This window comes from Etheostoma cragini, chromosome 7 (genome assembly GCF_013103735.1).
Source record: "Etheostoma cragini isolate CJK2018 chromosome 7, CSU_Ecrag_1.0, whole genome shotgun sequence".
Classification (NCBI taxonomy): Eukaryota; Metazoa; Chordata; class Actinopteri; order Perciformes; family Percidae; genus Etheostoma; species Etheostoma cragini.
The window spans coordinates 22,427,464-22,451,086 of record NC_048413.1 but is presented as its reverse complement, the minus strand read 5'-3'; the positions used below and the strand labels follow the sequence as shown (position 1 = coordinate 22,451,086).

At 42.0% G+C, this 23,623-nt stretch overlaps 1 protein-coding gene across 10 annotated transcripts in view; it reads right to left on the bottom strand.

The window, feature by feature from the left end:
* agrn (agrin) overlaps window positions 1-23,623 on the bottom strand; it is a 247,669-nt gene that overhangs the window by 8,478 nt on the left and 215,568 nt on the right. For 6 of the 10 annotated variants that reach the window (XM_034877728.1, XM_034877732.1, XM_034877736.1 and 3 more), the window contains 14 exons: window positions 22,417-22,531; window positions 20,816-20,935; window positions 20,191-20,634; window positions 18,566-18,758; window positions 16,490-16,705; window positions 15,857-16,086; window positions 14,121-14,255; window positions 11,471-11,561; window positions 10,971-11,135; window positions 10,494-10,605; window positions 8,294-8,305; window positions 6,329-6,445; window positions 4,567-4,750; window positions 3,730-3,817 (listed from right to left, as the gene is read on the bottom strand). In XM_034877728.1, the coding sequence (XP_034733619.1) occupies window positions 3,730-3,817; window positions 4,567-4,750; window positions 6,329-6,445; window positions 8,294-8,305; window positions 10,494-10,605; window positions 10,971-11,135; window positions 11,471-11,561; window positions 14,121-14,255; window positions 15,857-16,086; window positions 16,490-16,705; window positions 18,566-18,758; window positions 20,191-20,634; window positions 20,816-20,935; window positions 22,417-22,531 (2,222 nt within the window). The remainder of the gene's footprint in view (window positions 1-3,729; window positions 3,818-4,566; window positions 4,751-6,328; window positions 6,446-8,293; window positions 8,306-10,493; window positions 10,606-10,970; window positions 11,136-11,470; window positions 11,562-14,120; window positions 14,256-15,856; window positions 16,087-16,489; window positions 16,706-18,565; window positions 18,759-20,190; window positions 20,635-20,815; window positions 20,936-22,416; window positions 22,532-23,623) is intronic. The other 4 variants (XM_034877730.1, XM_034877734.1, XM_034877738.1 and 1 more) reach the window with 2 other exon arrangements.

The following is a 23,623-nucleotide window of genomic DNA, read 5'->3' as shown; positions in this document are numbered from 1 at the left end:
TTCTTCTTACACTGTAAGAAGTAATTCCTCATTTTCTCTAAGCGTTTTTCTTTTCATTAATTGTTGATAATAAAACATGGATCGGGTATATGGGATGATATTTAATTTAGGAGTTTATTAATTGCTGGCCTAAGGTAAAGTTACTTTGACAGCTCAAGTCAACAATAATACTGGTTTGCCTCAGCAGAAGCACAGAAAAATCAAGAAGAAGAAACAAATTTCTGCTTTATAAACATGCTTAGGTTGGAAACTTTGACCCCCTTGATTAACCAAATCCGATGAGGTAAACAGGAACAAAAAAAAGGATGATTCAAGATAATCATTTTTTTTCTCCAGAGAGAGAGAGAGAGAAAAAAAACACAAACACAGCTCAGTGAAGCCTCTCCTGGCAAACCCTCAAAGAGCTTACAGGGCCCAATAAATCTCCATCGGAGCGGCTTGTCAGTGATAAGGTCAAGGTTATTAAAAGTACTGAATATATCATGAATAAAACAACGCCGGCGCACAGCCTTTTAAATCTCATATACACCACTGACTTCATAGATTTGCTGGTGTGTGCCCTTTCTTTTTGTAAATAGAGGGATTTTTTATCCACTTCCTTATACTGTATGTATTAAAATTCTCCGAAGGCTTTCCAGAGTGCTTTCCTCCATTTTAACTCTAGGTGGCAGTAGTGGTTAGAATAATAAAAAGCCATTGGGGAGGACAGCAATTGCAAAGAAGCTGCAGCTCTGGCAGGTTTTGTGCCGTTATCCGAGCTCTGAAGTTCAGAATTAATTGAAGCACAGGCTCTTTGTGATTCATATTGGTAACTCTATCTCAATAATGGAAACAATGCTGTCTCTGTGGAGGAGGGTTTAGCCCTGTGAGAGGTTGGGAAGAGGTTGTCTGGAGAGAAAGGGAGGATGAGGCAAGAGGTGAGTGGACAGTAACAAAGTCTAAAAGCTTTTGAGAGACTCACCTCTGGTCAGATGGGTTCTCCAGAGACTCAGGACTTAAGGGTTGCAGGGGAGAAAGTCAACGGCATGCAGTGTAAGCGCAAGAGGCCAGAAGGAAAGAAGGAAGGAAGGGGAGGAAGGTAGGATGTTGTGAGCCCACTGGGAGACTCACAGTGGTCTAGTTTAGACCGGGAGCAGCAAAAAGCATAACTTATCTGCTCTACTACAGTATCGACCGTGCCAACAGTCGATAACAACTGTTGTATGATCATAGGAAGTGGGTAGCTTAGCCCTGATCACACCGCAACCATAAAAGGAGGTTCTCAAGGGAACTAGTTCGATCAAGATGGATGACTAATGCACCAAAATGGGATAAAGCATTTCTTTTTTTAATAAACGTAAGCAACACGATTAACTTCACTTACGGTCGGTGTCCACACAGGTACAAAGGGTACTTTAAGTCAGCATCCAATTATCTAACAACTCCTTTATATTTATACCGCTGCAGGCCACAGTGCAGCGGCAATTACCTTCTGTCTAGAGATGGAAGCCGTGAATGAGAAAAATTGGGCAATTGTCAAAAAATGGGGTCAAGTGCCATATCAGTTGAGAGTCAAGGCCAGATATGATTTGTCACTGAAATCATGGGGCTTGATCAAATCTTCCTGAGCTTTCAGATATGGGCAGAGAGGTGAAGGAGGGGTGATCAAAAGGGTGCTGTAAATAGTAAAAGCAACATTAACCCAAGGTGAGCGCTTGACATTTTGGCCTCATCCAGCTCTTAATATCCCCTTGAGAAATGTTTTCATTTCCTTTTACAAAACCAAAGCATGCTGAATTAATCGGCACGCCCTCCGAGTGCTGCGCCAGAGCTCCACTTTGCTTAGATTCACACTCATTGTGGGTTTTAGTAAATGTGACATCCATTAAACTTTTGACAGTCTGGCTCCAAGGACCACTGTCCCCTCCTGCAAAGTGAGATTGATGCCCATGGCTAAACACTGCAGAGAGATCTCAATTGGAGGTCTAATCTACAAAGGGAGACACATCTGTGATTAACATGTCACTGCTTCTCTGTACGGCCTGACTGCGTAATTATTCACAATTACAGTTAGAGATCTGGCAAAAAAATGAAATGACAGAAGCCCTGGCATGGATTGGAACTCTGGGCTGAATCCAGTCGGCTTGATTTGAGCTGAATTCTGCTTTGTCGCTTTGTGGGATTTTTTTTAAAAAGAGGTTACTTACTGAGCTAATGAGCTGGAAGAAAAACCCTTAATAACTAAGTCATGACCGAGGGCTTTTCCAAGCAGTAACTCTACAGGCACCAGAAACTAGGTTAAGGGGTATTTAGTATGTCTTCCTCTTGCAGTTTTCAAGGGGTCTTGTTCATTTCCCATACAACAGATTCAGCTTAAAGTTGCATGGCAATTCAATTTGTTTATGAAAGAGTTACAACCATGCATAAAATATTGCACATTCTTAGTACAGCAATTCATTTTCTCTGAGGCTTAAGCATAATGCGTATCATGCACACATTCATGCTTCCTTTTGCAATGGAAATCAAAAGAAGGATCTAATGACACTGCAAAAATGAATTTAAAATAATGTAATCTGTCAAATGAAATCATGGATATGGATCTTGAACTTAATTCTAATTCATACAGTCAAGATTGATGGTGATGTCTGTGTGGGAGTCATGACTGGAAACGGAATGTACTTTAATCTCTTCAGTTGGGTTAACTATCAAAAATGTTTTGTTGTTGCTGTTAGTTGGGCTTTATTTGAAGCCGGGGCAAATACCCAGTCATAAAGTCTACTTACTCTGGGATCTCATTGGTCAGTTGGCTTGAGTGAAAAGGAAAGACAGTGAAGGACATTTATATGAGACAACACGTGTGCGGACAACGACAAGTGAGGTCAGACTGATGGACAGGACAAAAGTCACACAACTGGAACGCTGAGATCCAGACAAACAGAAAAGATATACACATAACGACACACATATCCGACACAGTTCTCCAGCCAGTTGTTTCTGAGTGGGTGCGAGTTGTGCGTCGCCATGGGAGTGTAATGATCTGCAGGCTATGGCCCGGTTTTCACACCTAAGTGGTTGTGTGAAGAGCTGTGAGACGACAATATAGAGTCATACGCTTGATGTCTTTTCAGGTTCATCACATAAACATTTTTGTTCACGTAAACCTGGAGGCACACTCCTTGCCAACCTTGTAGATGGATAAAAGAGTAAAAATGTATCATCATCCGCCTAAAGGGACAGGATTTCTTCTTTTTACACCCACTTCAAAAAACATTTTACGTACTTCGTCAGCTTTTTCCCTTTGCTGGGTGTTCAAAATTTGGACCTGTCTTTGAAGGCTTTTTATTAACGAAAAACATACATACATACATAACTACATACACATTCAAAATAGAATAAAAAGTTTAATAATGCATGTGTGCATATTGTCCAGTGTGTGCTAAGCTGGAGACTACAGAGCTGACTGAGCGTGCTCAGGGCAACGCTGTGATTGTTAACCGTCTCGCTAATTAGTGAAATCCTGTCAAAAGCTGAGCAATACTGCCGTGGGCAGGGGGGGGAGAAGAGTTATTAGCAAAGTGCCTAGTTCACCCTGAAGCCTAAGCACTGACGATATCATCAACACTGTCATCATCACAGCTTACCAACGGAGGAGATGGATAGACAGAGAGGTTATTTGGCTAATAGCTATTACAATGGAGATGTTGGATGAAGCTGAATAGATGAGGATGCCCCCCTTGTCCTCTTCCTTACCTCTTTGTAACAGCGTTGTGGTACTCAATGAACGTTCGCCCGTCAAAGGCAATGGCCTCAGTCTCTCCGGCAGACTTCTCGTAGATGGCTGTGAAGGAGGAGGCGGGGGTGGGGGAACAAGGATGAGATCACACCAATCAATAAGACAGAGGGTTCAGTTTTGTCTTGCTGAAGGCAATGGAGTGTGAGCAAATGGGACAAGGGGGGAGTGTTGGTGCTTTTGTAGTTTTAATTAACGTGAAAGGGACAGCCAGCCACACGCACAAGGTTAATGGCAAAGGCGGCGACTGAGTATGGAAGACAGATCGGGCCAGAGAGAGTATATGTTGGGCAGGGTGACACAAAGATGATGAAAGGGATGTGCAACTCTTGAAAAGAGCTTTTCGTGAATATTCAATTGACACGTTTCATCATTTTCATAACTGCCGCTTTAGTTTGAAATCAATACATAATTACCCTAACATAAAAGATACATCACAAATCTTATATCGATATTATTACTATTGGCAAAACGGAACGCAACGGAAATGTCTTTTTGGCGGAAAAAAATGAGACGAGACGCTCAGTTTCAACTGAGGAAAGCCATGAACAAGTTGTGTTACATAAAGTATTGCTTATTTCAGTCCCACTCATACTACGATTTAACAGCAGCGAAAAGCCAGCATTGCTAGTCACTGGCTTACACATAGACCAATCATAATGACAAAAATATTTGTGGTAACAAATGTATTTAAGCAGCAAGACCGTCTGGGGTTCTTTAACTTAAAAGTAGGACAAGGACAAATGTAATACGGCTGTAAGGATAGACGTTAACAACTACTGGCCAGAGATACTCACTGTTCTGACAGCGTCCTCCTGAGAAACCGCTGAGGCAAGCACACTCGTAGGTTTCCAGCAGAGGGTTGCATCGGCCACCATTGTGGCAGGGCTCCTGGGAACACGGGTGGTCCTGGAACATGGCTATGTTGCTGGAGCGCAGGGCGTTCTCCTCTCTGAGGATGGTGGTACCCATTAAAATGATCTGGAAGCAGGAAACACAGAGTTAAAGGGGCACTGTCTTTGCACAAACTCTAGTTTACACACAGAAGGTCTGCTTACAAGTCATGTTGAGTACAACTCAGTCTGTAAAAACAGTTGTTTAATGTGTTCCGTGGTTCTGCAGGAGTTTCTTTAATGCCTGAGAAAATAACGCTGATAATGTACTTACATAATAGAAGGCCTGCGTTACAAACTTTAGGCATGGGGGTTGACAGATTTGGACATTTACCAAGCAATGAGGCTCCCACAAAAATGCTATTAGTTGCATGGGACATGTAGTATACAAACCTTTTAAAGTGTGACCCATAGAGCCAGGATATCTTGGCCTCTGCATCTTTGATTTTTACCTTTCTTGTCTTTGATTTAAGTGCAATACTAAATTTAAGTGCAATACTAAATCACATACTGCATACGCCATTAGGGGCAAAAAATACGGTTGTAGGTCAGACATAAAGTCCCTAGAAGCTCAATCTGAATGTCTGAAAATACAAGCTAGATTTTTCTCTAGCTTCTAGAGATTTGAGATTTTTCTCTAGATTTTACCTGTCTAATCTGCCTTCAAGCTTAGATAGCTTAATCAGTATAATCACACACAGATCAGTGTTTATGTAATATTCTTGATATCAATAGTTTTGACCTTTCTTTGGATGGTTAGCTTCATGAGACTTCTTTTGCTTTTAAATCTCTTACCTCCGTTTCATTGCTTTTCTTGTCACGTGTATCTGATTTAATGGTTATCTTCTTAGCAAAACGCTTGAAGATGATCATTAGTTACCACTAGCTACCATTCTTGGTTGCCGTCTGTAGGAAAGCTTCAGTTATGGAAAATTGTGTTTTCTGCTGAATGAACATTAAACCTAATTATCACAACAGATCCTAAGAACAAACAACACACATTGTACAGTAATGCTGTAGCTTCTGTTTAACATGTTCTTCCTTTAAACATGAACCTCTCAGGAATGTGTCTCAGAGATTAGGTGTTGATACAGCACATCAAACTGAGAATACACACTGTATTCCTCATAATTAACTATTCCCTACAGGCCGAGATAGACAAACGCCACATTTAGCTTTTGATTTGCTCGAAACTGTCGAGGGAAAGTTTGCTGAGGAGAACTAATGACAAGTTTGTACAAACAGTAACATCCTGCCTTTGTTCTACTGGGTTATTTCTGGCACTCTGGGATGAGGTTTTTGCTGGAAAGTGGAGAGAAAAAAAACTGGAAGGCTGTCAGGGATAGATCTTAGAATAGTGAAAGGGGGAGATTTCAAAATATGTATTCTATTATTAGCGCATGCTAATCTAAATGAGCAGAGCCAGTGCCCGTCACAGTGTGAGCTTATAAAGGAAAATTACTAACATGGGGGTGTGTAGTATGACAGCTGGACAGCTAATAACTACTACTTAGGACAACACAAGGGCCCTAAGTCATAAAATAATAATATAGACACGCACACGCGCGCACACACACACACACACACACACACACACACACACAATCCAGAAGCAGAGCTAATGACACTATACTCTTAAAAGAAACAGAGGCTTGTAAACATTTACCTTCTGGATTGTTCCCTTGAAGCCATCCGTGAGTGCAGCAACTCTTGCTAGTCGGCTGTAATCGGGAGCTCCGCCAACATAAAGAGACTCTTTCAGGTTAAGATCTACGTGCAGGTTCTGACGGGACACAAAGAGGTGAAGTGAGCTAGTGCTGTGCAAAATTGAAAAAAAAAAAAAAAGGCTCCACATACTGTATCTCTTAAAAAATGCCCAATCTAATCTTTTCTGTACGTATCTCCAATTCCTCTCAGGGGTTATATATACAGGACGTAATGGTTTATGGTTTCACTTTAGTGAGTGGAGTTATGTGTTTGTGTCCAGGGAGCATGAAATAAGTTGCTTCCTTTTAGTTGAGATATAAAGAGTGAGATTAATAAAGCACATTTTCAGACACCTCACAGTTATAATGTGTCCCATTAAAATAAAAAGGGGGTTATCCATATTGTAGCCGCCAGACGCTTTAACTGCACTCTCTCACTTTCTTTCCATGACAATACACTTGATAAATTACAACATAATTGATTTCTATGTTTCTCAGAGAGAGTGGTCAATTACCCGTGATCTGTGAGACATAAAAGAGACTACAAAGGGAAATCAGGAGAATGCTGGACTTGAGAAATGGATGGTTCTTAACAGAGATCTCTAATGAATGGCTGATCATAAGCACCAACCTTTCAAACAGTTGAGTGTGGAGACACACTAATTGCATTTCATTTGCGTGGCAGACGGCTATGCAATTCGATTCTTTCCACCAAACCTTTGGAACAATTACTTTGCTTTAGCAAGATGTCGCTTCTCTCTTTTGCATGGAAGAGCCAGCCCACTTCAGAAGGAAGGAATTAATGATCTTTAGTCTATGTAGAACAGTAATTGCCAGAGGGGTCAAGTGAGTTAATTGCAGGAAAAATAATGGAAGGGGCCAAATAAACAGGCTTTGTAAAGGCAAACTGGCACTGACTCGGTTCTCTTTTAGAATGGGATTTGGAGTGCAGGAGGCAGTGGTGCTTGGCCGAAGCCCGGGGCTGTGTCACGGCACGTTGAGCCGCTTTCAACAAAGACAGGGCAGGGACCTTGTACAAAGCTGCGGGACCCAGAGGTCGCCGGTGCCTCTGGGCTTAGCTAAAAGTTATGTAGACCCTACCACTCAGCAACACTCACTCACTCTACAAGTAAGGGTTACAGATTCCCCTGGACTTTTTGATATTGTTTGAGATGTTACTTTATAATGTGGTGCTCTAGAATTTGAGCACGGACTACTGACGTAAAGTTACGTTGCCATGACTCTAAAGTGAGATTTCATGCAATGAAATGTTTTGTTTGGTCTCACATAGGTAAAAGTCTGCACGGTAATGTTCAGTGAGTTGGTGTTTGTGTTATTACGGGCAAGTGAGTGAGTGAGTGAAAGAGTGAGCGACTTTATGATATTATAGAGGACTGTTTCTGTTTACAGAAGAAGTGAGAGCAGATGACAAAAGAACAGCTTGGCTTGACTTGGCACCTTAACGTCTCCTACGGTATATTTCCTCCCTACTGCTCGCCTCCCCTGTCTTTGCTCTCGCTTTTACGACAGCCACGCTGCACTGGCGTGATATCCCCGCCTACGCCAGACTAATGAAGACATTTCTTTGTTGTTACAAACAATGGCCATCACAAAGATGACTGTCTTCTTTCCTCCCACCTTGTCACCCCTTTCCACCCCCACAGCAGATGGACCGAGGTGAAAGCCAAACCACGTTCTTTAAGAGCATCTCTACTTCAGTGTTGTTTATGTGTGTGTGTGTGTATATGGGTTTATGAAATGGCAAGGTTTTTCTACAGAACTGGCACCTTTAAAGCTGCCCGCAGCTCTGCAGAAGTACCTTTTTTTCTGTGCTATTGTTGCATGGAGAAATGGGGGTGAGAGGACATAGTGAAGGACTCAAAATGAAACATAGGCTAGGGTGTGAATGGGACTTGTCTCATTACCTTGCGTGATTTCTTATTTCCAGACAGCACATCATAGAGAAGGAAAGAAAATAGGGAGGAAGAGAGTTATTAGGGGAAGACTAGTAGGTGTCTGTGCCCAGAGAGGCATGCAGAGCCAGCAAGTGCAAAAGCCCACAAACACAAGCTCACACATACCCCCATGCACACGCACACATACACACTAGGTACATCTGTAAGAACCTACACAACCTTCAGCTGTAGTGTAGCACAGACAAGTGAGATTAAATATAATATGAGAAATGTGAAGAATCTACTTTTTTGCAGCTTTGCATCATATAACGCACTTACAACCAAAAAGCTTTGCAAGTTAGAGTTGTTCCGATACCAGTATCGGAAAAGCCTCTGATGCTGCCCAAAACGCTAGTACCAGTATAGTACAAGTATGTGAGTCTATGCACCGATCCGATACCACATAATTTAGTCAAGAAAAAATCTTCTTTAAAAGTAGTTTATCTTTTTTTCCATTATGACTGACTGTCAAATAAGATAATAAAACAAGGTTCTATGGCATTTATTCTCTGTTTGTCTGTTTGGTGTATTTGTTGTTTGTTTCACAAAAGAGTTTGACCAGAGCCCAGCCATACAACAATTATAGCATCATATCACATCCATACAGGTTGAGAAGTTTACAGCTGTTAGAACATTTTAATATGTATTTTTTTCTTAACACACTAGTATCGGATTGGTACTCAGTATCGGTAGATACTCAAGTTCAGGTGGACTCAATTGGAATCAGGAAGAAAGAAATCGGAACATCTCTAGTGCAAGTGTGAGTTCACACTTGTGAGTGAATACAAATAAGACAGTGAGTCTAAGAAGGCCATGCATGAAGCAGATGGTGCCATTAAGAAAAGATGAAAAGAAAAAAAACTTTATGGATGAGAGACTGAGTGCTGCCACTTTGCCGAACCTCATTCACAGACTACTGCCATTGAACGAAAGGGGACCGTACCTATGTGCCTTTAAAAGTGTGTACTTCATCAGGCTGGGAGCTAAGCATCTTTGATGTGATGAACACTCCCAGCATCCAATATGTATCCATGCATGTGCCTGTGTGTGACCACCTTTGATACAATATTGGCTTCTCTAAGCAAAGCGTACTTTAACTCTCTCCCAGTTCTTAAAGCAGCAGGAGAGAAGTAGGTGAGAGCCACACTGAATGGGGTCTCTGCATTAAGCTTCATAACTAGTCTCAGTTCATCACTTGTGTGCCCCCCCCCACACTCCTTCCCCACACATATTCGCTTTTCCCTTGCTCTCCTCTTTTAATACGATTTTCTGCCTCTGTTGCTGGGGTAAAACACAATTACGATACGGCCGATGGGAGGTAGTGGGGGGGAGGAGGACAGAGCAGTAAGAGAGAAAAAAGATGGGGAAGATCTTTGCGTCTTTGGGGAAGATGATGTGGACAGAGTGCATGTTCATAATCACAAATTACACTGTTTAATATAATTGGATGACTTACAGGCTTATCAAACTATTAAATCGCCTTCATTTAGAGGCATGTACCTGCTTCATTGGTTCAGATGCGGGGTTGAAGAGTTTCATTACGCCCTTCTCGCTGCTGCTGCTGTATCTCCTTTATCTGCCTCCAACTCCCCAGACACCATCTCAAAGGCTGAATTTATAAAATTGACGGTATACCCACAGTAAAAGCTGCTTTTGCTTTCTGTATGCAACACCACATAATATCTCCAGTTCGTCAGCAAGCTAAAAGGCAGAGAGATTCTTTTTTTTCCTTTCATATATATATATATATATATATATATATATATATATATATATATATATATATATATATATATATATATATATATATATAATTTTTGAATTACAGGACAGCTTGTCAAACTGGCCCTCTACATCTGGAGCTCTCCCTCTTACCTTGACGGATGTTAGGGAATAAAGGCATATTTTCAGCAAATCAAGCCGGCAGAACTGCATGGTGTGAAGCGGTGGGGAAAGTTTGCTGATTCAACTGTCTAAAGCAGTAAGTTGAACCGCCTCAAGAAGGGCAAAAAAAGGAGCAAGAAAGCCAGAGGTTGTGGCAATGCCATAATAAGAGCATGCAGATGATCAGGCGAATAGATTATGTGTGGCACAAGTAAGGCTAACCAACAGTAGATTCCACCCGTCAGCCCGAAATAAAAATTACCAGGAGCTTGTTGCTCTTTCTTACCGGTGCCTCTCCTCTGACAGGGTCCTTCTTGTTCACCATGATCTCTCCTTTCCGGTTGGAGCGCTCCAGGTTAATGGTGCTCCACACGTTCAGCTGGATTGCTTCCTTACTCCTGAAAACACACACACACAGACACACACACACACACACACACACACACACACACACACACACACACACGTGAGTCATCTATAAGAAGACACAGGCTCATAAAACACAGTGCTGTGTTCAGTATGTCCTTTAACCCGTAGTATGTACATGTACCCCACATATCTTTTTCATGTCTTGTCCTAACATTAGAAAAAAATCTATATTTTCTTTATAAAATCTACTTCATTTTTATGTTTATTTTCCTTAATAATAATAATAATAAATTGAATTTGTATAGCGCTTTTCCCAAGCTCAAAGTCGCTTAACAGAGTAGATTGTGTTAACTGTGTTAGTTAAACCCTCTGAGGACTATAAGATGATGCTAACCTGATGGTAGCGGGTCCCTTCCCCAGGTCGTAGCGGAACTCCAGGATGCCATTATTGAGGGACAGAGAGATGAAGTCTCCTTTTCCATCTGCTTTTTGGCCGTTGTAGAAGATCAAACCGTTGGAGTCGTTGGCCATAAGAATCACTGTCATGCTGACCTTTTGACTACATGAACAGCACAAGCAAAGCCGGTATACAAAGGCAAGAGTCAGACATACACAACTATACATACCCGAGGCTTAAACAAAAAGATGCTTGTTGCACTGGTTCTCTGTCTATATGGAAATTAGGTTGTGATACTGTGTATTCTACATTTTTAGGTGTAAACAACAATGTGTTATATGTGTGACCCACATTGTCATTTCAGTTTAGGCTTAAAGAAGGCAACTCTGCCTTAGGCACAGAACAAGCTTAACCTATGAAAACTACACAATATCTTGTGTTTAATAATACAAGCAAGTTGTGACTTTGTGTGATTTAAGTTGAGACATGGGACTTACCGCAGATCATGCCCGTAGAGATGGAGCCCCTTCAGCTCCAGGTAAGAGTCTCCGTTAAATAGTGGCATGTAAGCCCCTCTCCTCTCAGCCACTGGAAAAACAAAGAGACTATATTCATCCTCAGGTCCCGTTTTTTTGTTGCTGACAGAATTGAAATTCAGGGATAGTCAGTACATCTTTCAGGGGCCTGTCAGCATTATGGAAAGAGATGGATTTGTGTTTTCATAGCCTTTGGGATTAAGACTTATTCTAGACAGAAATTCAACAAAAAAATTCAAAAACCTTTTATGTCAGACTGATTACACAGCCCGCCACGGTATAACAAAGAACCTTTGGAGACATGTAGAGTTTAACACCACATCCGGGACCTATGAAATAATGCAGCTATTGTAGTTTGGCAGGTCTTTTTACAAATTAATGTCTATACGATGGGTTTGCGTCTGCTTGTCGTGTTTCTAGCTGTCTGGACTGATTAGGACAAGCACCGTGTCATCTTTCTAACAAGTGGCTTGACATTAAAAATCATTCAAGAGTCACCCAGGGGTATGCGTTTATGGTGTTTTTTGCAAAAACTACCATCACTCAGAGGCACGTGCCACACTAGACGCTCACGTACACATAAACACACACAAACTAACACGCACCTATGTAGCCGGCAAGAAAGCTTGTATTCATAATTGGCTGGCATTAGCTAAGAGGAGCTGGGATGGGGAAGGCAGACGGAGATGAGAAAGCTAATTAGCTATTGTGCAGAAGACTGCTAATGATGATGGCACGCACCATGGAGCATTGGGGAAAATAGTCCTGCATACGCAACCAGGATTCACACACTAAACTGAACTCTATTAGAGTAAGAGACCTGCTTAGGATATAGTTTCTTAAAGAGGAGTTTGGAGTTTTTTTTTCTCGTTTTCAAAGTGAAAGCACCACGATCAATAAGTCACCAGAGGTCCAGGCATTGGAATGATTCGAGCAACTAGAAAAATCCACATGACGTATGGGGAGTCGAGCCTGACAACCAAGGAAAGTTGGTCAAGTTAAACTTTACAGTTATTCTTTGCTAAGATGTAGCAGAAAAACAAAGCAATACTCAGGGAGCAAGTCCCTCTGGTTGACAGTAGGCTAATTTTGTATATATTTGAGTAATGCTGCCTAATTAGTACTTAGCAATAAAACCCATCAAAAATTGCAAAGGCAATAATAAAAGCAGCTTAAATTTAAGTTTTGCTGGTTAAAAACTACCACCAATCAATCCGCTTGCAGTGTGAAACAAAGTCTCACTTTGTGCGGGCACGTGCGCACACCCACCCACCCACCCCCACACCCACACACACACGTCCCTGGCTTAATGTAGCTAAGGAGCTGAATGTTAAACATTTCTGAGATTTAAACTCCCCCTGCACTTAGTTTTTCAAGGACTGGAGTCTCAGTGATCCTGCTATCATTACTAAATTGTAATGATTTACACAATCATAGAGTAAAAAGCACTAAGGAAAGTAGGTCATTCAATACTATCGGAACACCCTTGAGAAAAGTCCTTGATAGTAAATATTATAGCAGCGAGCTGCACTGACGGACCCTGGCAGAACTGAAATGAAAAACCATAGCTCAACTGAATGTGCGTACAAACTGGGTGACACACACTTAATATTACGACTAATTCACCTTCAGGCTTCTGATGAGTGGGCTGGAAGATACCTGTCTTTTCAACTGATCTCAGTGTAGCCCTCAGAGGGTTTGTCCGCCTGACTGCAGCCTTATCTGTGAGCTCCTGTCTGGGACTGACACTCTGGCTGACTGACGCTCCCATTAATCACCGCGGGCAGGTAGGACTGATGCGATTAGTCATCTCATTGATTCCAGTGAAAAAATAGCCTTTTGAAATGGGAGACGCTCTCGCTCACACAGCATTGATTTTGCTTCACCTCAATTTATTTTAATCACCTGCTAACTGGGACTTAGGGCTTGGAAGGATGCTTATTCCCATCTGTTTTTTCTAAATTCCCAGGGGTACAAGGGTGCGTGTTTCTCTTTTGTTAGAAATGTGCAGAGTATATTTTCCTATATTCACAGTTACAGAAGGCAACATTTGCAAACATTCAGGACAACTTGTAAAAAGCCGGGGAGGGGAAAACAACATGGGTAGACTTCAGAAAGCGACACCACCAAAAATACTAATGATGAACTTCTAAAGGAGCTGAGCCGTGCTCTGGTCTTTTACCCAACAGCGACTCGGTTCCGCCACGTGGAGCTTAGTAGCAACAAACACGTTTGAACACAACACCTGTGGGCGGATAGTCAGAGAGGGAGGGAGGGAGTGAAGGAAGGCTGCAGCTTCGATGCCGCTTACAAACTAACAAGCGTAGCCAAGTCGATGCGGTGAACGGCCCAATGGGGCCAATCATCTACCTCTCTTCTGCAACCATCCAAGCCTCCCAGCCTGAAGGCTAAAACCCCCCTTCTATCTGCGTTTGATCTCCCTTTCCGATTCAGGTTGGAAGGAAATGTCAGAGAGCGGAAAGAAATAAAAAGCAAAAATTAGAGTAGGATGCTAAGCTGACTCCAGACCAGAACACTGGTTCTCCATGATAAGCACTGGGGCATGAAGTTACAAAGTTACATCAGGATATACAGTGTTTAATCTGATTACCTTTCTCACAGTGCCTCCCTTCACGTCCCATGGGACACTCGCATTTGTATCCTCCCTCGGGCAACGCCTGGCACTGGGAGGATGGATGGCACCTGTTCGGCTCGCATGGGTCATGGACATCTGCACAAGTTGGACCTAGACACACAAACACACACATTACCCCATGAGAAAACCCCCCACATTCTCTTTAATTCCATCTGAGAGGAGGGGGAGACAAAAAAAAAAAGAGAGAAGCGGGGTACGAGGATTTCCTCTGTAACAGAGCTCATTTTCTAATAGGATTTGGAAATATTACACGTCCACATTAACCCGCGAATAGCCTCCCTGCCATGAGGCCATGTTTCTGGGCCAACGCAGACTGTGGGAAAGGCTCTGGAGTGTGTGGTGGATGATGGTTTTGCCCTCTGCCACAGCCCATCTGAATTTACCCGTCATTACTTTAGCAGTCAGAGCCTGTGGTGAGGAGAGCACTTTGATGAACCCCATCCCCGCTGTGCTCACAGGGCTCCCCCATTTTTTCCTCACTCTGTCTTTTGGAAGCTAGCTTTTATCCTTCCCTCAATTCTTACCTACCACAGCTCTTTTCATATCTCTTCCTTCTCGACCATCTTTTTACTCTAATACTCTCTCACCCCACTCACTCATCCGGCTGTCCCGACATAACCTCCCTCTGACTACAACCCTCGCCACCCATTTATTCTTTCTTCTGGCATTCTGTGATCGGTCCCTCCTCTTGAAACAAGCAATCCTGGCCACATCCTAAAGTGACATGAGGAAAAAATTAACTTGAATGTGAGTCCGCAGGCAACAGTCCAATTCTCATTATCACCATTCATTTCACGCCATGTTGCCAACACAACTTTGATCACAGCAAAGCTTCTCCAGAGTGTTATCTTAACTTCTTCTCAGGCTTCTCAGCAACAACAAAACAAAAAAAGCACCTCCTTTATAAAATGCCATAATAATGTTAAGTTGATACTTTAATTACTAATTACTTACTTACTTAATTACTACTATTGATCCACATTTTAAATTCAAGGAAAATGGAAAGTGGTTATATTCTAAATCCCAAAGCTGCCCCCATGTGAGTATAAAATCCTTTACTGTTAAAGCATAAAAGTTAACTCTAACAATTAATTTGTTTGTGGTGTGAAACTTTCTGCAGTAGGCTGCGGTACAACCAGCAAGGGGCACGCTTGGCTAGGCACTGATGGTGTCTGCTCTCTGAATTGCTTGTTAGTTGGCATCTGCTGGAGGGATAAAAATAGCAAAAATGGATGTGGAAGTAGAGATAGGCCAAAGGCCAATCACTAAGCATTTGGTGGAAGTTTTCATGTTTTTTCTGTCAACATTTAATCTCTCACTTCTGTGTCGGACACACAGATTTAATGGTTTTGGTGTTTACTAAATGACTTCCAGCACCCCTGCTGGGAGCATGAGTTACACTGTCAAATTAGGCTGTCAAGCTTACTTAGGATTTATGAGTAAGTCATGACCACAGTGAATCCCAAAAGAGAAGGCAAAATAGAGATATAAACATCATTTTAACAAGGTGTTAGAAAAGTCTATAAATTTCACATATGAACTGAAATATTGTCTATTTATTTCCCTGCACCTACACTGGAATAAAACTCTCAAAATCCCATGACTGTCCAAAGAATCCCATGTATGACCATAAGGAACATTGATGACCTGCACCACTGCAGTACCAAAGCTTCCTTTTGTTGACATCTTACCCCAGAATCCTTTGCTGCACTTGCAGTGGAACATCTCTGCCTCCTTGACCTGGCATGCAGCACCGTTATTGCAAGGATTTGGCTGGCACGGGTTGTTGCCACATTCACCAACGCCGCTGCCGTACAGACTGTCACCCTCGCTCTCCTGCAGGTTGAGCACCCTGTTGTTGACATCCAGCAAGCGAATGCAGCCCACCAGACCTATGGCCACCGCGGTCCTTTCCCTCACACTGAACAATGGGGAGAGAATGTCATGTCTTTAAATGTCTTCTTTTAACTTTGTGTCAGAACGTGACACAGCCTGCAGTTCCAATCATTACACTACCACCTAATAACAATGAACTTAGGCATAAGAAGATGCTATGTGTTTTACACTGTTTAATATTGCTGATACATTTAGCAATATACCTTGATATATTACAAAAATGGAATGGAAGGTTTACGAATAGACTTTTACATAATCTCATTAACTGCTTAATCATATACCTACCTAGATTCTTTTACAGTATATTGACATGATTCCCAAGTAGAGTCCTATAAAACCAATGGATGATCCAAATTTAAGCGCAATAGCATGTTCTTACTATCAAGTAGTGCCCTGAATGTTATCACACTGTAAACAGAAAGTCTTACTCCTGCTTCATTTCCTCTGGCACTCCCCCGATGAACAGGTCTGTGTCGAGGTTGAGGCCGTCTGTGCCGCGTGGACTTTCGCCCTCAATGTGTGGCTCGTTGTCCACGCTGAGCATGGCGTTGCGCCGGTTGCGAGTCACTACCAGCTGATGCCAGCGGCCCTGATTGATTTGTACTTTGCTCACCACTGTGCCTGTACCCGAACCTGTGTTGAACCTGAGAAGAGGAGACACAAAGCATGTTCATTCAGTCTACTTTATCCAATGATAACTTTATACCTGTATCGCACTTCACGTTAGGTCATTTTCACATAATATGTTTGTTCCTTATCAATCAGTGCCTAATGAGTAGAAGAACTCTGCTCATATTTAATGAAACAGAAAGGGATGAAAGAGAGAAGGTACAGGACTTTCCATTCGGGATTCAGAACTACAGTATGTGACTGGAATGTTACTCACTTCTTTTTCATTCACTTCATTCTTCACACCCTCTTTTTAATTAAACCTTTTATCTAATGAGGTTTTGTTGAGGAAAAGGGCTGTATCATCACAGAAAAGAGCTGTCGTGTATGTGCACCCACACATATGGTGGTATTAGCACAACCTGAGAGCAATTATCTGCCACAAATAATTAGTTCTTTTCCCCACGTCTTGGATTTGCAGAATTGTGGGTGGTAATCTCACAGCTGTATTTTGGGGACTAAGGCAGAGCTCCATTTGAAAGCAAAAGTGACTAATGATGCACTTTGGTTTGCTATTGATTCCACTTTAAATAAAGAAATCTAACCTGGCCAGGTTGAGAGAAACTGAAAGGGCTTCAAGAAGTCAGGGGGAAACCCAAAAGATAAGAAAAGCGGATGGTGTTTGAAATAATCGGTCCAAAACATAAGCAGTGCAGAATCTCTAATTAGTACATTTGCATCTCTTCTGAAGATCCTGCCTTACCCAGAATGATTTGTTATGCATACAATTCCACTCTGGGGAAGAGATGAAAACTTAGTGTTTCTGGTAGGAAAACGGTCCAATTTTAAAAATATTGTACAAAACATTTAGTTACTGTCAGCCTACTATGAGCCTTAACAAATCATATTGTTCAAATCCTATTACACATCGATCCTAAAGGGGCACTAACCCAATTTTACACGTCACAGTCAATTTACTAGTCACAAGGAGTGATACTGAGCCTAGGTTTGAGCAGACAAATCTTAAACTGAAGGCATAAAGATTGAATGATGTGGGTGATCCTCAGGCAGGCCGACAGGGTGTAACAAATACACTATAGAGGTGCATTATAGGAAGCATGGAATCCAGTGTTTTTGGTGTTGGATCTATACTACCTAAAAACAATTAAATGTAATTCATCATATTGCTTCAAAATACCAATATTGCCAAAAAAGAAGTCAAACTTTATAACATTACCTGTAATAGCCTAATGCAACCAAAATAACTCAACCTGTTTAAATGATATTGTAAAATCTCAGGTAGGTGATGAATTTCTTTTGTCTCACAGGAGATATCGTCATGTCCCCCAACCATAACCTGAATAACCATATTCAGTAAATACACACACACACACAAATATACATACATGCATATATACTGTACATACATACATACATACATACATGTTGTTGCTTCCATCTGTAAACATAAACCTTACTCTGTATATATGTGATTAAAAATGACATATCAAATGCCAAATGTGGACTTCCTGCACATATTTCCGCACATATGTTCCAACCATCTGTAAACGTGATCAAGCAAACAGCTTATTTGCAAGTTTGAACACATTTCTGAATGCATGCCTTCAAAGCCTTAGCCTGCAAATCTGTCAAGAAGCTTCTGTGTTTTTTTAAACATTTTCTGGCGGTGATGCTTTCAACATATTTACTTGCTGTTATTATTTGCCTCATTATCTTCAGTGCTTTCTATTTGTTTTATTTGTATCTACATTCTATCTCAGCTGCCGCTGCAATGACCCCATTTCCCCCACGGGGATCATTGAAGTTTCATTGAATTTAATCAAACAGAAGCAGCTGATAAGGCTGCCGCCTCTCTTAACTCTCACAGCGCTCACCTGAGCTCCACCTTGCCGTTAACCAGAGCCAGAGATATGAAGTCCTTTTTGCCTTCCTGGCCGTTGTAGAGCAGGATGCCGGTCATCTCGGATGCTCTGAACTCCATGGCGATGCGGACCGTGTGATACGCACTCATGGTTGGGAAAGCCAAGTATGATTGGCCTCCAAAGGACGGGATGAAGTACTTGATCACTGTGGAGAAATTAAGACGACACGCCAATTCTGTCATTACTACATGATTCGCTTCATCGTTGCGCGTACAGGCGTAATGTGCATAATTAAGTGTGAGTGGAGTTGGTGTGTCAGTGGCTCTTGATGAGAAATAAACCCTTCTGTCAGTTTATGTCAGCAATGAAGTTTTTCCAAAACGCTTGACAAGTTTATGAAAAGGGGAAGGTCATTAAGAGAAGCTTACTAGCACGCACGCACGCACGCATGCACGCATGCACGCACGCACGCACACGCACGCACAAACCTTTGTTTTTTTCCCACTCAACAATTATGATTATTATCATCCATTTTCTCCCGCCGGGCTCCTTTTCTCTCTGTCCATCTGTCTTTCTATCCGCTCTCTGAGGAGAATGGCAGCTGATGAGCTCCTTCTTTTCTAATGACTTGATTGATCTGGGGGAGACTGGCGTGCAGTTTGCGTGTGAGCGTAGCTTCATTTAGCCACTATAACTCAAAGACACACACTGATTCTCACCAGCTAATCCCCATCAAAGCAATTACTGTCAATTATCTTAAGATGCAGCTGCGTGAGGTTGCTCCTCAGCCTCAAAAATCCCAAAGTAGGGTAAGAGGGAAGTAACAAAGGAGTTGTGCTTCTCAAGAAGTTCTCCCTGATTTATGATTTTCTCTGTAGTGCTGATTGGATCCTGTGTTGCCTTTGGTGAACGGCTGCCATTGGTTGCTTACTTCTAAGGTGCTGAACCTGTCTGAATCACTTGAGATGAGTTTGTGCAGCCACCGAGCACAGATGTGTCTGACTCAATCACATGTAAACTCCTTGTCAAGTTGAAAAAAAATCCAGTATAAAACTCTGGTGGCTGTTGTCTTTCTAAGCTTTATATGACCCAATAAATCGACGTCCGTGACTATATAAACATCACATTAACATACTCCAGCACTAACTGAAAATTATTACTCACCAGCTACTTAGGGTGTCACTTTGCAGCTACTTTGGGAAGCTACAATTAAACAAAACTACTGTTTAACAAAAGGAATATAGCTTTTTCTCTCCAAATTAAAAGTAACTTTCCTATATTATATATTTATAATGGTATGTTTTTGCTACTGTATACAAAAATTATAGTACTTGAGGATGTGGTTAGCAGTGATTATAGAACAGCTAAAAGGCACGATTTGCACAAAGAAAAATTAAGTACCCAGAACCCTCCAAATTACTGTAAACGTAAGCCTTTGGTGATTTCTTTGTAATTGCTGATTGCAATAGTACAAAACTATAAGGAAAGTCTGTTACAGCTCATCTTCTTAGTTGAGTTTGAAATAAGCTGCTCAGCCTTTTGATCTTTTGAGAGTAATAACAAATGTGGAAGAAGAAAATACTTTTCCAAAATATATTAAAAAATAAAATAAAATAAGAAGCACCCGGACGGCTCACCCTTCTCACACACGGAGCCTCCTCGCCCAGCGGGGCACTTGCAGCTGAAGTCACTGCCGTCGTCCTCGCAGGTGCCCCCATGAAGGCAGGGGTGGGAGCCGCAAGGCTTCTGGGCCTTGTGGTGAAGCTTGCCCCTAACGTGAGCAACAGTGGTGGCTGGAGGCAGGGCCGTCGTGGCGATGGCTGGCATAGTGACGGCTGGCGTGGTGGCAGCGGGTGTGGTGACAGCCGCCTTGGTGGTGGTGGTGGTGGGTCGTGGTGTGGTGACTGGCGCAGAGGCTGTGGTGGTACGTCTGCCATTGTAAGGCCTGCGGGTAGTGCCTGGTGGGCGACGGGTGATGTACGGGGAGGTTGTTGAAGGCCTTGCGGTGATGGTGGTGGGAGCAGTTGTGGTTACTGACGTGGTGGTGGTGGTAGTGGTGGTGAAGAACGGGGAGGAGAGGCCTGTCAATAAAGTCAGAGAGAACAATAGAAATTAGACAAAGAAAAAGAGACGGTAAAGCATGATGGTACTGAGATTTCCTGTTCCGTAAAACCTTTGATAAATCATCTCATGCATATCTTAAAACCCCTTTTCATTGTATTAATCCCCACACACTCCTGACACAAGTCCAAAGTGTATTACCATAATTGGTAAAGCGTATATTCTCATCCTCCGGCTTCTTCACGGCGATGCTGGTCTCTTTAGAGGCCTTCAGCTGTTTCAGCAGGGCTCCTTCGATGTCCTCCACCGTGTATCTTGTATCTACAATAAACAAGAGGTACACCCACTCAGGACAAGGCCTCTGAGGAGCACTCCAAAGCGAATACAGTACTCCCCCTATTTTAGCGGAACAATGTATATACATCAGAAAAGCCTGTGTATGACAGGTGGAGGATCTCCCGGGACCACTTTTCCTCCACCTGCCGCTTGTCCAGCTTTTATTCAGGATGAATCGCTCTGATAACGTTCACTGCAGATGTTTGCTTTACAGGCCACGGAGGAGCGCCGCTAAACATTGCCCTGTACGAAGGGTGTGAAGGACACTAAACGATGCTCATAAAAAAAGAAAGAAGGGGGGGGGGGGTTGTACAGTAAAAAAGGAGTTTAAAAGCCCAGTTATGGCGCCAACCATATGAGTGATTTTGTGACTACAGAATAAACAACTTAAACGGATTAAAAAACATCAGTAACTAACATTGAGTTGTTGTCTAGTGTTTGACACTGTATTAAGACAATCAATTTGAGAGTAAGAGCAGGTTCCATTAAAGTTGTGGATTTGTTGGGAACAGTCCTGTTTTTCAATATCAAATTGTGTTGTTAAATGTATAGGAGATTCAAAGAGGCTCTGAAACAAGCCAACAATCTCACCTGTACGGCCTATTGTGGCTCGGATTAATAACAAATCCCAATGTGAAGATTTAGGTAAAAACCTTCTTATAATGTTGGGGGATTTTTAAACACTGGGGGAAATTGTTGCAAACCATGAAATTGCGTTGGCATTGAGAACAAAATTGAAAAAAGATTAGGAAAACATTCAGTGCGTCACAATACTATGAGCCAAATTAAAAATAAGTAGAATGCACTCAGAGAGTGCATATCTCTGCAAAGGATACACAATCTTCTAAATTTGTTGTTTTAATAATAGAAAAGTTTTGAACTTGCATACAGATCTGGATCGGAAAATCATCATTTTTTGAAAACAAAAAACAAAAAACATATCAAGTTAATGTTTTGAAGAAGGAAATAAGCATACTTAAAGATTTGAGTTAGCAGGATCACTCTCATTGGTGATGTGCAGCAGCAATCTGATTTCAGGGAAAAGTTTTAAGAGAACTGTGTGGAATATTCAAAATAATATCCAAAACGGTTAGGTCGGAAATTTCGTGAGCATGGAATGAAATGTGTAGGAGGAGTAATGATTTACGAAAAGAGTGCTAGACCAAGGAATCCAGGGGAGAACACATTTTGCCTCTCTGCCTTACAGCCCAGGAGATACGAGACTTTAAAAATGGTGATCTGGTGGCTTATTCTGCATAAAAAAAGTAATTAGGTCTTCCTTGGCCAGTGGCCTAACTTTTATCCCAATTTCATTTAAATCAAGTGTGTACTTTTTTGAGACATTCTGCTTGCCTAAAGACCAAGGGGAACAAACCATAACCGATTCCAAATGCATATACTTCTATATTGGCAACCGTGCTTTTTTAAAAATTTCAAATCTTCTGCTCTCTCCAAAGATCTCTCACCTGGTTTAAAATGGGCCTCCACAAAGGCCAGGATGGAGTTGCTGGGCGCCAGGTTCCGGACACGAACGCTCATAAAGTCTTTCTGCACCTCCGACTTCCTGAATAACTCATTGAGCTGAGGAAGAGAGACAGAAGGAGAGGGAGAAGGAGGAGAGAACGGACGGAGAGAAGAGATGATAAATGAGGCTGGAAATTAGCTCTACGCTATCATAGCAGCGAGTCCAATTCCAGAAGACTGCACTCTATCTCCAAGGAAGAAAGACTGCCTCTTAAATTGGGGTGCAGAGAAGAAACCTATCGGGTGTGGTTGCACAAATTGACATTTAGCTGCAGCCGTGGCATTAATTATAGAGACAAGTTTTCAGGAGGAGCACAGATAAATGTCGTGCAACCCTGACATGTGCTCTTGATTGGTTTTGCTTCTGATGCCCCCACTGTGTGCAAGTTGTTAACAGCCAGAAGAGCTCCATGTGGGGGTTTGACTACAATGGTTTTTTTTAAGCCGACGGGGTAATAACGGCAGTAGGGCTGTAAATGCCTTCAGCCCCATAAAAAATCTAGGCCAATATTTTATCTTAAAATGTGACAATTTGTGTGCTAGAACTAAAACTTTAACTTAATGTTATACTCAATGTTTGCCCATAATTATGTTATTGTCAATGTGTTGGTGGATTAATCACATTCACACACTCATTTCAACTGCTGGTTAAAAATCACAGGAGTCACAGGGCCTGCTAACCCACTTTACTGGAGCATCCTCTGAGTGGCTGCTTCCATTTTTTCCAATGAGCGCTCCTCCACACGCCCCATCTGCATCTCGCTGACTTTACCAAAGCCAGTCATTGTCCAAAATATTTGAGACAAATTCACCTAGACTTCTTGTGACTTGTGGTGGAAATTACTCTTTACATATACATGACATTACATTTTTCTTATTTGAACCATTTCGTACCGTTTCAGTCATAGAGTATTATAGTCACTGATTGTGTAGTTTGCTTATCTTTGTTAGGTTATTGCACAATCACATAAGGTTTAATGCGCTGCAACCAGCTGTCTGCAGCAGAGTTACCACATCAACAAGGTTTTTGCATATTCCGTATATTATAACGTTTTTAAGACTCTAGCAAGAGGGCTCTGGGGACGTGGAACGTCACCTCTCTGTGGGGGAAGGAGCCGGAACTTGTGCGGGAGGTGGAGCGCTACCAGT